General features: G+C 42.9%; 1 protein-coding gene across 1 annotated transcript in view; it reads right to left on the bottom strand.

Moving 5' to 3' along the window:
* Nucleotides 1–17,490, bottom strand: part of IFNAR2 (interferon alpha and beta receptor subunit 2) — a 157,477-nt gene that overhangs the window by 17,039 nt on the left and 122,948 nt on the right. Inside the window, exon 7 of the mRNA XM_069202454.1 lies at nt 14,895–15,016. Within this exon, the coding sequence (XP_069058555.1) occupies nt 14,895–15,016 (122 nt within the window). The remainder of the gene's footprint in view (nt 1–14,894; nt 15,017–17,490) is intronic.

Here is a 17,490-nt window from a genome sequence, read left to right as displayed (position 1 = left end):
CGCGGTCGGGCCGACCAGGCCCCGATGGGGGATCGAAACTGCCCCAAAGTCTTCCGATGATCGGTGTCGATGTACCTAACTATCCCGATACCGAACGGAACAATACCGACGCTTTCTTCCGAGATTCTGACTAACTTTCCGAACCGAAACACGGAGCGAAAAGGAATACGTCCGAACCCGACAGCGGAAAAAAACAATCTAAGATGGAGTCGACGCCCATGCGCAATGGAGCCAAAGAGGGAGGAGTCCTTCGGTCCCGTGACCAAAAAGACTTCTTCGAAGAAAAACAACTTGTAATACTCCGAGCCCAACACCAGGCAGCGGACTGTGCCAAACATGTGTATCTGCAGCAACATATGCCATCGAACAGGGGCTTACTTGTAAAAATAACCCCTGAATTGTGGCCCCCATCTAGGTTCCAGAGGTGGGGCACAGAACAGAGGTCAGGGAGAGCAAGTGCATGACTGAGTAGTTGACTCATTTTTCACATGAACTGCTTATTTGATGGATTCATTATTGTACCTAGGCAGTGATCTGACAATGATGAATGGTGGAATTTTACACCATCCACTTGTACCATCCTTATAACATATTGTTGCACTACCATTATGACACAATCAAAAATGCAACGCTGACCTTCTGCTAACACTTACAAATAACTTCAACACAGAAAATATATATATATATATATATATATATATATATATATATGTTTTTTTTCCCCCAATGAAAAAACAAAGGTTGAGGATAAGTTATAGTTAGGAAAACTTTATTAATTATACCAAACAACACAAACATTAGAAATTCTATGACTTGTGCACACAGTGTTGTGAACTCGCTAGTCAGGCCACACAATCTATAACTCGCGCCTTCCCCATGCACAGCTTATAACCTTTCATATTACCTCATTTAGACCTTGTTAAATCATAGCATTCATAGCAACACTCATAACATCACAAATGACATAATTTATGAGAATACTGTACATGGTAGTAACACTGTGTACGGCTGTGTGAGAGTCATGGTAAGGATGGCTGTTAGAAATTGGGTTACTGGTTGACTGGGATGTGAGCCCTGGTCAAGCAGCAACCACAAATCTAGTCAGGACAAGGCACACGCAAACCCCAAATTAACCTGCACTCACCTCCTGATTGCTTGGTATAGAGCAGATGTGTAAAGTATTTGTGCAACACTTCAGAACAGTAAAATACTGAAAACACTACTCAAAAAGATTCCACACCAAGTTAGACAAAGGGAGGAAAAATACAACAAGACCAAAACAACAAAAATCCAATCAGTAGAACTGGAGATATGAATTTTTAAAGAATAAACTGCAAAATAGCGGCTTGAAGCATAAACCTCGATTGAGAACGGGTTTGATACAGTCCCAGAATAGTTCTGCTGAAGCTTTACCTTCTTAAGTTTTGTACAGAGTCCTGTTCATGTTAGACAGGGCTGCAGGGAGGAAAGAGAGCGCTGCGGGCAGTGTGATGCAAAGAGCAGGCCAGGTGTCGCGGATGAATGGGCTAGAGCTTAGTGATGGTGGTCCTCCACAGGCTATCGATGGTTGCTGCGCGTCAGCTTCTGCTGTTTTTCATTGCGAGTGGTGCAGTTCCGGTGAGAACCAGCAAAAGTTGCAGTCACAAAGAGACAAAAATCTTCATTTAAAGAGCCCATAAGCCACACCAAGGGTTCAGGACCTGAGAGGCACCACTTGGGGGGGCAGGAACATGCTGCAGCTAGGTCTAGGAGGTGGTGGGGGAGCCTTTTGTGTCCATGAGGCTCAGATCATGAGGCCAGCAGACTAACCCATTCAGTAACTCTGGGTTCTCAAGTACAAGCTTCTAGACAGTGGCTTTGAAGTGCATGTAATTCCCTGTCTTCCATGCCCTGGCTCCAAGCTGGCTGAAGTGACGATGCAGGGTTGTTAGACTATTCAGCTGTAAGAGGGGATGTGCTCAGTTCATCCCCAACACCTCATCCTTCTAGCAAACGGCCCATTTAGGCACACCTAATTCCTCTATTGTGTGATTTCCTGGAGAAATTCACAGTCTGTCAGTTACACCCAATCACGCAACTCAGGCCAGGTTATAGGTACAAAATGACAGAGGACAGGAAAAAAAGGCAAATTTCTAAAAGTGGCATTTTACAAATTACAATAAAAATTTTTACTTTACAGTTAAACAGGGTTTATTATCACAATTTCAGACACCAAACATGATACAACTTCTAGCTTGCAATTGGGAATTGCAGCTTATTAAATGTAATAAGGACTCACCAATGTTATCTTATGGGAGGTGTAAGCCTCACAATAGTGATAACGAATTTAGGAGTTTTTCACTACCAGGACATGTAAAACTTAAGAGTACATGTCCAAAGTTTTAATTACACATCACTCAGTCCACTCTCTGGGCTACCTAGGACCTATCTTAGGGGTGACATATAAGTAATAAAAGGGGAGTTTAAGGCTTGCAAGGGGGTTTAAATGCCAAGTCGACATGCCAGTTTAAAAGTGCATTAAGGCTGCAGTGGCAGGCCTGGGACATGTTTTACAATGCTACCTAAATGGGTGGCACAATAGGTGCAGACCCACTGGTAGCATTTAATTTACAGGCCCTGGGTATCTGGTATACTACTGTACAAGGGACTTATCAGTAAATGAAATATGCAAATTAGCTATTAGCCAATGTAACCATGTTTAGGGGAGCAGTGGTAAAGTACACAGAATCCTAATGCCTACAAATATAAAATCCGCAAAATGGAGGGTGAAAGACAAAATGTTTAGGTTGGCTGTTCCATAGGAAAACACTGGGAGGCAATGTTAAATTTAATAATGTGATCTCCAGCTAAGAAACACTTAGAAATGTAATTCTTGGAATCTCTGTAATATTCATAGCAAGCCCAAGTCACTGCTGAAGTCTGATCTTTTAATAAATATTATGAAACATTTATTTGTAGAAAGTAATCTTTTCCCTTCCCCTTAGAACGGGTTAGAAGTGACCAAAAAGGAGCGGTTGCTCATTTCCTTGGCCATTCTTCTAGAATGAGTATATAGGCTCTGCAGAAGGGGAGAAGGCTTTTTGGAACTATTTTAACTTTTAAAAAAATTACAAAATCATATCTCCAGCTCCGCTTTTTGGATTTGTGTAATTTTTGTGTCATTTTATTAAAAATGTACTTTTTTTCCCTAAAGTGGTCTGAAATGTTTATTGTTTTGTATTTTTACTGTATCACTGTTTTGGTACTACAAAAATAATGTACCCACTGCCTCTAAGCTCTGCCTGTCAGCTCTATGTTACAGCAGCCAGGGGGTTGAGCTCATGTTAATTAAGTGACTTTAGTGACTCACCTAAAATAAATTGTAATTATTACTTGAGATGGGTAGTTTCCCCATCAACTAATTCTCACATTTCTTACAGTTAGATACTATCAAATTTTAGTTACAAAGGTGCTCCAAGGAATAAGTGTAGCAATTAAGGAGTACACACAAAATGTGTGTTTGAGTAAGGTGTTGAGACAAGTGCAATGATTTGAAAAGGGCTGGTCTTAATGTCCGTGGAAGGGTCATCCAGGACTCCTGCTACACAATTATGGTTTTATTAAAGTTGTACTTGCTTCCCGCTTTTGGAAATGTTATGGTATATTATTTGTGATTAATGCTAAATAAAAAGTACTAGGAGAAAAAAAGTTGTGTTTGTGATTGTGAAGGTTGAAGTCAAGGTGGTGGGTTTGGCTTTTTTGTGTGGTGCGGGGTGATTCCCCCATCAGGATTTGTGAGCAGTGTTGGCCTCACAGGTTGCTGTAGTGCTTTAGTTTAATACTGTGTCTGCTTTGCCCCTGCAGGTTAGCTATTCCATTTAAAATCTGCATTGTCAAACCATATTTTCTTTCAATTTTCTTCACTCAAAAACAAAGAGGATCATAGAGCAACTTTACCTTATGTTAGCAACATTTTGCATCGTTCTCCAAAGCGTGGATCTGACTCTCAAACATTTAAGGGAGTCCTTCAAGATGGTTTGCATAAATTAGTACCCTTTTGTTATGTCAACCCCCCTGCATTTGTCTCAGAACATCCAACCTAGCCATCATGGAGAGGGTTTGCAGCTGGCTGACTGGCTGGAAGGCAAGTTTGTGAATGGGGAAAACTCCTCCTCATGGGTATCCTCTCACAGGTGATTCGGAGAAGAATGGAGTTGCACCAGCATGAAATGTATTTGTAGGTTGAAGGCTGTGTGGAAAGGAGTCCTGTAAAGCTGGGACAACCATCTGTGGCTGTTTAAGTGGTACCTGGGAGCTAGCAATTCTTAGGAGAAACCTTAGGGAAGGTTTTGGGCATGTGGTCTCTGATGATGGTTTCTGGGTGGGGCTAACAATGTATTCCTCCTCCTCTTCTGCAGGAGTGGCTGCAGAAACAGATGCTTGGAGGAGGACAGGATTCTCTCCTGGCACTGCTCGCAGTCCTCTGATTGTGGATGGTGCAGCTTCATTGTCAAGTTCAGCGTTCCCAGTGCCATATGAAAAATATGAAAGAAGTTGAAAGTCACATGAAAGTTTGTTGAAAATAGTTTATCCAAATATTTTCACAATATATATTTGTTAGAAGCTACACTGTAAGACAGTGACATGACAGTGTACTTACAGTATATAGTTAGAAGTTGAGCCATACATGATATGCCCACCCAACCTCACCTGCTATTGCCATGGATGCTTGCCTTGTAGATAGATCCTTGACGTCAGCTGCAGAACCACTGACTTTGTAGAGTGTGGTGGTAATGCCTTCCCTCATCGGGTAGCTGGAAAGAAGAGTAATATGATACATGAGGTTTAGAGTTTTGAAATAAAGGATAGTAGGGGTAGCTGACACAAATTATTTCAATGCAGAAAGATATAGATGAAGCATAATCCATACTCCATTCACAGTGCTAAAATACCTAAAATATAAAAGATGCTGAGAAAGCACAAATTTGTGAAATATAGGGGTGGGTGTCAGATGTTCACAGACTTACCTGACCAGCAGAGGACAGATGGCAGAAATGCTGCGTTCAGGATGTCCCCTGATGTCAACAGAGGTGTTAGTCACAGTGTGAACACCAGAAGCTGTTGTCTCACTGTAGCTGACAAGAGTGACATAAATAGAGACATCCCAAAACAAACAGTATGGAAGTATGTTCAGATATGCTTGATGTAGCATACACCAACAGTACAAGGAACTCCAGGATTTCATTCACTGTGATTATGGTGTCATTATTGTACTGACAATGCAGTGACAAGTGGGATCTTTGAAACAAATCAGAAAAGGGAAATCTCAGTGAATAATTCAGAACAATTGGTACAGGGGCTGGGTGACAAGAGATATGCAAATATCTTTCAAAATGACCTGAATACAGGAATGTTTGTATACCTCACATGACAGAGGCATATGACTTATCATATTAACTGTACATTCTGTGTATAAAAGGCAAATACATTTTGGTCAAAACAGTGCTTTATTTAATGGAACACATATACTGATGCTTCTGTAGTAAGAGACATAATTACACAAAACACAATGGAGTGTGGAGTAGACTTAAGTCTCTACCATCCATCTGCTGTTAGTGGCCAGTCCACATGTTGGAGCAGTGGTAGGAGAAGTAGCAGAGGAGATAGCAGGTGGTGGATTGGATGACAAAACAGGACATTGAAAGTTTAGCAAGCAAAGTAAATAAAGAATATATATTGAGTGGGTACTTGATAATCTTTGTTACAATTGTGCAAAGTGTCTCCGCTTAATAACATTAAATTAGATGCATTGGTTTTAAACTTACATATATAAAAATATATAAAGAAATAAAAATGTTGTATTAACATATTGCATAACATACTTGTGTGTGTTGTATAGGCACACTTTGAGACAGGCTGAGTGTAACTTCCTGCCAAGGATCGAAGTAGTCCTGTCACAGCTGAAGAAACCAAAGCAGTTGTAATGAGGACTTTATAAGAGAAAGAAAGATAATGTGGACATTATTAAAACAGTTTTCTATCTGAAGAGTGTAGGACTTAGGTCCTGTGTATGAGACATGTATGTGATGTGTGCCTATCTGTGAAGGATGAAAGTAGGACAATGCACAATAAATAGGTACATGAAACTAGTCGAGACGGGGTGCATATTTTTTACCTTGCCTAATCTTGTGGTTTCTCTCCGAACAGGTAGTCCATGCAACAGGTAAGGGTGCATGGTGGAGAATCCTCTCCATCGCAATACTTGAGCAGGGAGGATCCAGGTCAGCCTGCAGGAGTATCATTTGCAAAATGAATCCTGGAGAACTTTTTTGCACCTGTTTTTTCTCGTCCTTTCTTTATTTTTAATGTCTCCCATGGTGCATGCTTCATACCCAATACATTGACAGTATGTCACCTCCTGCCAGATGACAGCTGTCTCTGCTCCAGTGAGATTGGACGAAGGCGGCCCATGTAGTTACCTGTAATGATTTACCACAAAGGTACCTACAAGGACTGTATACTCCTCAGTGAAATTCCTCTTCCTCTGGAATAGGACTAGCTCCATGTTGTAGTGAAGAACTGGTGTGAAACGCCCCATTTGTGAGGCAGTCCAAGAGAAAGAGAACAGAGCCTGAGGTCTGGACTGTATTTATGTTTAAAGAGTTAAAGTAATTCAAGTGTATGTTGTTTGCCTCAGGTACATGTTGTTTTTCTATTCTCTATCATTCACAGATCTCTGTGGTGGCAACCCCCTAAACAAGTGGAACAGAAATTTAATAGCCAAGTTTCTATAGTAACTTTACAGTTACAACTGCAGTCGTAAGACACTCCACTATAGACGTGTACATTTGCACCTAGGAGGAGATTTCTACTCAGAAATGGTGAATAGGATTCAGGTGAAACGTTTTGCCCTAGGTGCTGGTGGAAATCTCTGCATGTATATTTACCTTTGTGAATAGGGCACTGCTCTTCAATATTTCGATCTCACATATGTGCAAATTATGTTGATCTTTCCACCCTAACAATGAGGTTGAAACTTTAAATTTACCCATGGTGGTTCAGTTTTTGAATCCAGAGGCTGACCATAACTGTAGCTTTACCATTCTAATCTTCTACCCTAAAATATGAAGGTTGTGGCATCTGGCCAAGTTTTCACTGAACATATTAGCTCACACTACTTCTTCGGCTACAATTGTGCAGGGAAAACCACAGTCTGTTACAACATAAATTCCAGTTCCTCCAATGGCCATATGACAAATGGAGTTGTTCTGTTGCTTGAATGTGAATTTACCTTGAAAAACAAAAATAGAAGAGGTGTTTAATTAAACATTACGGCAGGGAGAACAATTAGAGAACTGGGGTCTGAGGACTGTCTCAAAGTACATTTGTTCTGTGCCGAGTTTTATACGTCTTTGGGTACAGTAAAACAATTACAGCATTTCTTTTGAGGTGAAGAATGTGAACAGTTGTCATGGAGTCATAAATAAGGTCCTGATAACAATTGGACACAGTGTGGACCAGCCGGTAATATGTACTAATTTCCGGCCTGAGGGGCGCATGAACTGTGTTACTGTGAGTGCTGTGTTCTGATTGGCTGTGTCTTCTTAACTTTATATGGTATCTGACTTTATGGTGTTTGGGAAGGTGTGCACTCCTCCGGCCATGTGTTTTATGGGGGCAATGTCAAGGGACCACTGTGGTATAGGTGTGCCTATCTGTGATCTGAGTTTCATGTTCACGTTTGGCAGCCGGCTACATGCTGCCCTTTTTGTGACCTGTCAGTCAGTAATCTCAGGTCTAGGTTTCAGAGCCTGCCTGACCACATATCCTGGGAGTCTGGGTTAACAGAAAGTTCATGTTGGGTGGATTAGATAATAGGTATGTGATTTCGTTGGTACATGTGATTGTGTCAGGGAGCACATCGACTTTCCCAATATTAACATTTCTTCCTTTTTCCATTTTTACTTGCTTTTACAATAGTATGTTCCTTAAGACCCATCACCCAACTCCATTTCCCACCCTTATCACTTTCTGAATAATCAAGTTCCTCCTCACCACCAGTATGTTTACTTGTAGACGCTATACCTTTCTTCTTGCGCATCTGGCATAGTGAACAAAGATTCCATGCCCATTGTATCATTGTATTTTTGCTTAGTGTTCAGACACTTCTTGCTATAGTCAACTGGCTTGATGGTCACAGCCATTCTGCAGTTTCAAACCCTTTGATATGAAAAATCACAAGCTTTATGACTGAAAAATGTTTTTTTGATATGTATGAAACCTATTTTGAGAGTCAGAAAAGCATTTTCGAATTATAAAATGGGTTTATTGACCCATAATGAATCGCATGTAGGAAGAAGCACTGTTTCTTATTTTCCCAACAAAACTGTCTTTAGAAGAAGAAGCGAAGCAAGATGATTTCTTTCCCATCATCCATCTGCACAAGGAGTGACATCATACAATTTCCTATCATCCAACTGCACAGGAAGAGACATCCTTGGATTTCCTAGTATCCATCTATCTGAAAGTCACACCAATGGATTCCCCATAATACATTTGCACATGAATTGTGACATCTTTGATTTCCTGTCAAAATTTTATTTAAAGGAAGATGCTGCATGGATGTGCAGTTGATGTGCGCGTCAGCCATGCTAAAGGTAAGGTCGTCTGCACCAGTTTGTGCCCTGCACTCGCCAAGTGCCAGGCTCCTTAGTCGTCCTCCCACCCAGCCCCGCCCAATGCTATCCCACTGTGACCCTTCGCACCCTGAACCCTAATCACTCAACACTGCTTCCGTGCTGCCACCTGCAATTTCACATGCACCCTTCTGCCCAAACCTCACTCTCCCCATTCACTTCGCACAAGACTACACACACCTGGCCCACGCTACTCTAAACCACACCCCTACTTGTCCCACACACTCCTAAATACTTGCTCCCCCACTAAACATGCCACCGAAATCTTGGTATCTGCTACACAAGGCCTCACTGGACCTGCTCTTCCTGTATGAAACCTGGCGGAGTCCCTCATCGGTCCTAGTGATCACTACAGCAATGCTCCCCGGATACAACACAGGACAAACAGACCTGGAAGTGGAATCACTATCATTTTCAAAGAATCTATCCATTGCTCCAACACATCACAAGACACAAACAGCAAAATGGAACACTTGACCTTCAAATTCCTCATCACCGCAAACTACATCCTGAGAGGCACCCTTGTTCACGTTCCAACTTTGGCAGCACCGTTGCGGACTTCTTTGTCCCCTTGATCCTTGACTCCAGCACTTCATCCCCCTCGTAAACCTCAACTTCACCGGACCTAACACTGACACCCTCCTCGAGGACCTGTCCTACTTTGGACTCACCCAGTGAGTGGACGACTCCACACATGCAGCCGACACCTGTTGGACCCAATCTTCACCAGCTTCTGCAACATCACAGTAGAGATGCCCATATTAATTACCTAGTCCGACCATACTCTCATCAACTTCAGCATGACCATTCACACCTTTAAACCCGCAGAACAGAGACTGCCTTCATCTCCACACAGGGATGGCATCCGGTTGATCATGCACAGAGGTGACACTGCAGTCCTCATCCTATTGGATCCTTTTGCAGACTTTGACACCGTCTCCCATCCCATCATTATTCAACAACTGCACAGAGCCGGCATGCAAGGTACCACACTTTGCTGGATTTGCTCCTTCCTGACAGGCCGCACCCAGTTGGTCAACCTGGCCTGGCCCCCTTCAGCTTGGACGCTGTCAACCTCTTTGGTGGAGTTTCACAAGGATCGTTACTCAGCCCTACTCTGCTCAATACCACTCACTTCCACAGAATCAACATCATATCCTATGCTGCCGACACCAACCAATCAATCAAAGCATTTTTAAAGCATACTACTTACCCGTGAGGGTCTCATGGTGCTGATGGGGGGAGGAGGAGGAGGGGCTTCTACTGATCAAACAGCCAGGCCTTGAGGTGTCTCCTGAAGGTAAGTAGCTCCTGTGTCTGTCATAGGTGGGTGGGAAGTGTTCCACGTCTTGGCGGCGAGGTGGGAGAACGATCTGCCGCCGGTGGTGGTCATTCTGTGGATGCATTGGACAGTGGCGAGGGCAAGGTCAGTGGAGCGAAGCTGTCAGGTCGGGGTGTAGAAGGAGAGCAGTCTGTTGAGGTATTCTGGTCCGGTGCTGTGTAGAGCCTTGTGAGCATGTGTGAGGAGTTTGAACGTGATTCTCTTGTTGACGGGGAGCAAGTGCAGGCCTCTCAGGTGGGCTGTGATGTTGCTGTGGTGAGGGATGTCCAGGATGAGGCGTGCGGAGGCGTTCTGTATGCTTTGCAGTCTTTTCTGGAGCTTGGCTGTGGTTCCTGCGTAAAGGGCGTTGCCACAGTCCAGTTTGCTGCTTGCGAGGGCTTGGGTGACCGTCCTTCTGGTTTCAGTGGGGATCCCAGCTCATACTTTCCCTTTCTGACGAGATGCCAAATACCAGGACCAATTTCTCAGCCTCGATAACCAAAGTTGCCAAATGGATGAAATAAAACTGCCTAAAGCTCAACCCAGGTAAGAGGAAGTAGTAATCTTAGGCAAAGACATCTCACTCTGGGACTCCATCTGGTGCTTGCCGAACTGAGACCCACTCCCCTTCTGGCAACCCAGGCAAAGAACCTCAGAATTGTAATCAACAACCCACTCACCACTGCCGGCCAAGTAAAGGCAGTCTCAGTCTCCTGCTTCCCCACACTCAGCATGATCTAGATCTTCAACAGCTCCCAGCCAACACTTGTAGAACGGTCAAACAAGCCCTCATCACCAGCAAGCTGGACTACGGCAACACACTCTATGCTAGAATCAACATTCAACTGACCAGAAGACCCCAGACCATACACAAACGCAGAAGACAGGCTCACCCTCAACCTCCGACTGAGCACTCATATCACCCTGCACCCCAAAGAGGTCTACTGGCTCAGAATTCACAAACTAGCACTCTATAGACTCCTCACGCGCACATACAAAGCCTTACAAAACATTGGCCCTATGTTCCTCAACAACTGCATAAACTTTCACAAACCTACCAGGCACCTCTGCTCAGATAGACTGCTAAATGCACACACCCATCACATACGAAGAACCAGATCCAGCTGTTGTACCTTCTCCTATCTCGCTCCTAAAGCCTGGAATGACCTCCATTTCACAGCCTCCTCCTCAGTTCTTGAATTCCGCAAGAAACGAAAGACTGACTCTTCCCTTAGTCCCATTCCTGGCTCTGCTCATATAGCTCCTGCTTCAGCGCCAGAATACCCTCCCAGGTGAGTTGTGTGCTATAAAAATACATATATCATAACAATTTGGTCTAGGATGCATCAATGGTTTGAGACTGCAACTGAGAATGCAAACCACTTACCAGGTACCTCAAAGTAGGTGGTAACTGATTTGCAAAGGTGACACATTTCCTTTTGTGAATGGTGTTGGCAGCCTCTGAGGGTGGCAAGTGGGAAGTGTTCCAAGAAGCCAATATTTGGTCCCCCATGGTGTTTCCATAAATGGGATACTTTAAAAGCAGCACCATTACTAGAAGGAACACAGCTGCTTGAAAAAAATAACAATAAAAAGGTCTCCTCTCATGTGAGAATGCAACACAGGGAATGTGGTCAGTGGTCTCCTGCATGCCACCATCCCGGTGTTTGTAGCCAATCAATGGAGGCTGCAAATAGTGATCAACTTATTTAATATTCACTAATGTTATAACCTTGTCAAAGTGGAGGATTTGGGACACATTCTATTAGTACACATGGTGCATCACAAAATCAGAGCTAGGTACACTCTTTGCAACCTGTCTCCTTTGTACATCAGACCCTAAAGGCCTATAAGTACTGCTTTCATGACAGTGGTGGTGCAGAACCTAGCCAAGAAGGTTGCAAAGGAGTATACACTGGTGTCATTTAAGAGTCAAGAGTGTGGAAATGACAAAGGCAACCCATCATTGTATATTATGCTTCACTAAACTGAGTTTTTATCTTAATCTCTTTAGTGATGGTGTTAGGGATCCCCCTATGTAGGGCAACAGGTGTAGTGTCAGTACTTTGTGCAAATTTTGCATCCTTATGTGTATCTACTTTAATATTTACACATTCTGTTTGGGATTTTGGTTTAAGGCTCCTTGATCTTGGGCAACGGTGTAGGTTCTGGAGCTTGTCTGTGAATGTACTCACAGGGTTGTAATAAAGCAGTTGTCTTCACATGCTTTGGCATGTTCACTACACTCAGCAACATATTGTTAGCCACACAGACTGTCTGCTGGTGAAATTCATTGACATAACAGGAATGACCACAGATAACACTCTTGAAATGACATGGTGTTGCAAATGCCCCTTTTTGGTCTTTGGACCTCCTGTTTGTGATCCTGCGCTGAATTCTCGTTTTTGCTGACTTTAGGACTCTGGGCACTTTAGCACTGCTGACCAGTACTTAAGTGCAAGAGCTCTCTGCCTAACTGGTATTGGTGATGGGTTTATCCCTGAATGGCATATCTGATTTACTAGTAAGTCCCTAGTAACATGTACTATGTGTGTCCAGGGTCTGTAAATCAAATGCCTGATTGTGCTACCCACATGAGTATCCCTGCAAACATGTCCCAGACCTGCCACTGCAGTGTCTGTGTGTGCAGTTTCAACCACCAGTTCGACCTGGCAAGTGCACTCACTTGCCAGCCACAAATCTTCCCTTTTACTACATGCAAGTCACCCCTATGGAAGGCCAAAGGCAGCCCCATGGGCAGGGTGCAGTGTATTGAGAAGGGAGGACATGTACTGGTGCGTTTTACATGTCCTGGTAGAGAAATGCTGCTAAATTCGTTTTTCATTATTGCAAGGCCTATCTCTCCGATAGGGTAACATATGGATTGCCTTGAAATATTTTTAAGTGAAATTTCCCATTGGGAGCAGATAGAGATATGGAGTTTGAGTTCTCTGAACTTACAATTTAAAAAGACATCTTTTAGTGAAGTTAGTTTTTAAATTGTACGTTTGAAAATGCCACTTGTAGAAAGTGGGAATTTTCTTGCTTAACCATTCTGTGCCTCTGCCTGGCTGTGGAATACAAGTCTGGGTCAGGATGACAGTTGGGCTGTTTGTCGCAAAAAGGGAGCTGATGTGTGCCCTGCATATTCTGATAGGTCTTTCTGGGCTAGAGTGGTGGTAGGAGCTGACACTTGCAGCTGAATAGGGCTGTGCCTGTTCCTGAACCCTGGGGTGTTTCTGAATCCAGGGAAAGGCTGGGTCTTGTGCACCACAAAGTCTTTCCTTTGAAGTTTGCTTACTTCAAAGACAGAAATAAATATAAATACTGGACCTCTGCGACCACAACTTTAGAACAATTCTGGACTGAGGATAATCTGCCAGGAAGAAGAGCTGGATACCGTAGGACGGACTGCCACTCTGCCTGTTGATTTGTTGTGCTGGCTTGCTGCTTCTGTTTTGGGAGTGAAAGGACTGGACTTTGCTTTCTACATCCTGCTTTCCAAGATTCTCTAAGAGCTTGAACTGAGCTTGCCTCAAGAAATCTCAGGGACATCAAAGGCTTCATCTGCCAGGGCCTGGGCTCTTCTATTGAGAGTCCTGACTTGCCAAGTGTTGCTAACTCCAGTCCTTGTGCCTTTGAAAGTGTAAGCTGATGACCTGAAGGAGCAAATCCACGCACCGAAAGGAAAATCGACACAGCACTTGTCCCACAGCTGGGGAATCAACTCATTGCCTATCTTGCAGCTGCAGAATTGAAGCAGCACCTGTTTACCCGCAGCTCCATCAAGTGCCTGGATTTTCCACGCATTGTCCTTGGGGTGTCAATTTCTCAATGACCCTGCATCGTAGTAAGGAACCAAAGCTGCATGTCCAGAACTCAGCACAACACCTTTCCTGTGAGGAAAGAATCAATGCAGCACATCCCCTGCTAGTAAGGAAGCAATGCATCGCCTCTCCTGCAAAGAAAGAATTGCGACATCACCTCCCCTCCACAGTAAGGAACTGATGCATCACTTTGCTTTTAAACGTCTCACCTCCGCAACGGCCCCTTATCGTCTTTGTTTTTGACACATCCCAGGTACTAAAAAGCTACAACCATTGATTCCTATGGATTAAGACTCATTGAAACCTTTAAAAAGTGATATTTTATGTATGTTGGATTTTTGTCGTTTTGGTATTGTTTTACCCAAATTAACATTGGCTATTTTTCGAAACTGGTGTAGAGTACTTTTTGGTGTTTTCAGTGTGTTACTTTGTGTGTGTACAATACTTTACATACTGCCTCTGAGATAAGCCTGACAGGGGTTAACTTAGCTGTGTGACTCCCTTACCCTGACTAGGGTGAGGGTCCCTAGTTGGACAGGGTGCAAACCACTGCCAACTAGAGACCCCACTTCTAACACATGGTATTGGTGGCCAACACCCTGGTGGTTTAACCTTTGGGCACCTCACTTAAAACACTGTAGCTGAAGAGTTGAAAGACAGTATAACTAGAAAGAAGTGGTTCTTTTTAAAAAAATAACTCAAATTTTTCTTTGTGTAGTGTAGAGAAGAAGGAATCACGGATCTTGGTATCATTGGTTTGATGTAATCTGATTTCACCCCGATGTATCTGTTCACTGTTCAAGAGAACAGTATGCAGACAGTAAAGCTGCTTAAATGTAATTGGAGCATTATCCACTACAGATATGTCATTCACTATGATCCTTTATTTATCAACTGTGACTAATTCACCAAAAAATAAGTATGAAAACAACAGCTGGGAATTCACTTAAAAGCACCATACAAAGTCAGATTTCAAATTGAGTAGGAGGGCAAGAAAGCTGCATCTTACAAATAACACTCACTTTATTTAAAAAAATCCTTTAAAATCATATAGAACAGTACAATACTTACCAGGACCTTTGGCAGAGGGGTGTTACCGAGGCACAAAAAACCTGACAGAAACAATCCAGCAAAGAGAAGCAAGACCCCAGTGGAAAAAATGACTCCAAATATCAATGCATGTACAGTAGTGCCTACAAATGAGGAGTAGACAGATATTAAATGCAGGAGAAATACGTTTTCTGACACATAAGAATTGTAATTTGCTTCATAAACCAAATTCCCAGTCAGTTAAAAATAAACAGACCTTCATTCCTTTAAAACACTGTTAATTCCCTTTCCTATGTGCATCCAATAGAGTCAGCTACTGCATGCTAATGGTTTAGATCACAGTCCTCTTCTCAGAGAACATGCTATTTACCTAGGTGTTCACCATGTGCTTCTTGAAGTATTCTCACACAAAGGCTTGAGAAATACTTTGCCTCCTCAAACGCTCTCAAGAATGTCAGTCCACAGATACTAGTCATGCCCTAGTGTCTACTCCTACCCAAAAAAAGATGAGCTATGGGCTACAAGGACTTGGGATAAAAAACAAGTATAGTCGGCAGGGGTAGTAGGCATTGATGCATACAGCCGGCGTAGAATGCCATGCCAAAGAGTCATTCTCAAACAAAATGGCTCAGGAAAATGTGCACTTTTGACCATGGCCCAATTTCAAATGTCTTTTTGCACCAATATGATACCACCTTTTGTTGAAGGGTTCATTATGAGTATGTGTGTGTGTGTGTGTGTGTATTGTAATTTATCAATATCTAAATGTATATTTATGAATGTATATTTTTAGTTCTCAAAATGAAATTATTTTAAATTTATCAATAAATGTAATTCTATTTAATAATACAAGCTAAACTCACAATGTATTTAAATATTTACCTTTTGATAATTTAAAAGTATTTTTTATAAGAAAACTGATCATATTGGTAATTTCTGCCTTAATGAAAATTACTTTAAATTACATTCTATTTTTCTACTTAATATAATGTAAATGGAATTACCCACCCCAGATCTAAAAAAAAACACTTACAAGTACTAAACACAACCCATGCCTGAAACCTAAAGAACAAGTTACTTACCTTGCTAACACCTGAACTGGTAAAGATTCCATGTAACTGCAGACTCCTTACCATAGAATATTCCACACGTCAGACTGGATCCGTACATTTTTTAGTAGTATCCCTATGCGCCAGTAGATGGCGCCGTTCAGCTCCACATTTGCATGTTTGCCAAAAAAGATGTGCACTGTACCTATCTAGGTGCGCTGATGTCAGTTACTTCTATGACTTTCCACGCAAGGAGCGCAGAACCATGATGAGAAATTACCAGTGGTGTGAAATACTAAGGCCCTGAAAAGGGTACACCTTACACTGCCATCAGCTTGCACAGCAGGGAGAATGTGGGAGGTTTGGTAATTATTCTGCGGCCTAATAGAGTTTAGGGATAAGGTGCTACTGAAGGTAAGTAACTTGTTCATATGATAGAGACTTTTGGCCATAGATTCCTAACCTTGGAATATATACCCAAGCAATGCTCTCCAGAGGTGGGTCTGCAAAGTCAACTTAAACTAGAAAGTCCCGCAGAATTGAATGGTCGAAGTGCCCGTCATGATGGATTGACTGTCCAGACAGCAGTGTTTGGCAAACATGTGCAAAGATGTCCACATTGCTGCTTGTCAGATGTCCAGGACAGGGATTTCGTGGGCTAATGCAGAGGTCGCAGCCTTAGTTCTGGTGGAAAGAGCACACAAACCCTCAGGGGGTTGCTTCTTGGCCAACGTATAATAGATCTTGATGCACAGCATTACCCACCATGAGGTGGTCTGTTTCTACACAGCTTTCCCTTTCTTGGCTCCTACATACCACAGAAAGAGTTGATCTTCCACCCGGAACTCTTTTGTGCAATCAATGTAGAATACCAATGCTCTTTTCGGGTCCAGGCAGTGGAGCCTCTACTCCTCTTTGAAGGGGTGAAGTGGAGTAAAAATGTAGGCAGAGTAATGTTCTGGCCTAAATGGAAAGGAATTAAAACCTTCAGATGGAAGGAGGCACCTGTCTGGAGGACTAGCTTGCTACCACTAGGGCATGATCAATGGCCTGGTGGGAAAATGTGCGGTAAGCCTTCGAGTTACCCTAGCCATAACAGGTGACTTGTATAAAGAAGATTGGTCTGGCAACCGCGTATATTCCAAAATGGCTGATAGATAGCCATTAATTGTGTCAAGAGCAGGGCCCTGCTGGGCCAAAGCTGGAGCAAACAGAAGAAACTTAAAGAGAGGTGCAGAAAGAGGATCGATGTTTTTACAATCGCACTATGACAGAAACGTATCCCAACGGCAGGAGTATACCGACTTGGTGGAGAGCTGCATGGCTTCCAGAGTATCACAGACTACTGGAGGAAAGTTAAAAGCTGTCAATTGCCACCGCTCAGTCTCCACGCATGAAGGTGAAGGGTGCGCAGGTTTGATCCTGCCCTGTTGCTACGACATCCTTTTGAAGAGGCAGCCTCATTGGAGGACCAATGATCATGCTCAACAGCTTTGAATGCCAAATTCTCTGTGCTTAATCCGAAGCCACTCAGACTTGGTCGTTCCTGATCTTCTTGAGAACTCTGG

Source organism: Pleurodeles waltl, chromosome 8 (genome assembly GCF_031143425.1).
Source record: "Pleurodeles waltl isolate 20211129_DDA chromosome 8, aPleWal1.hap1.20221129, whole genome shotgun sequence".
NCBI classification, from domain to species: domain Eukaryota; kingdom Metazoa; phylum Chordata; class Amphibia; order Caudata; family Salamandridae; genus Pleurodeles; species Pleurodeles waltl.
The sequence above is the reverse complement of the archived record's forward strand: the minus strand, read 5'-3'. Positions and strand labels throughout refer to the sequence as shown.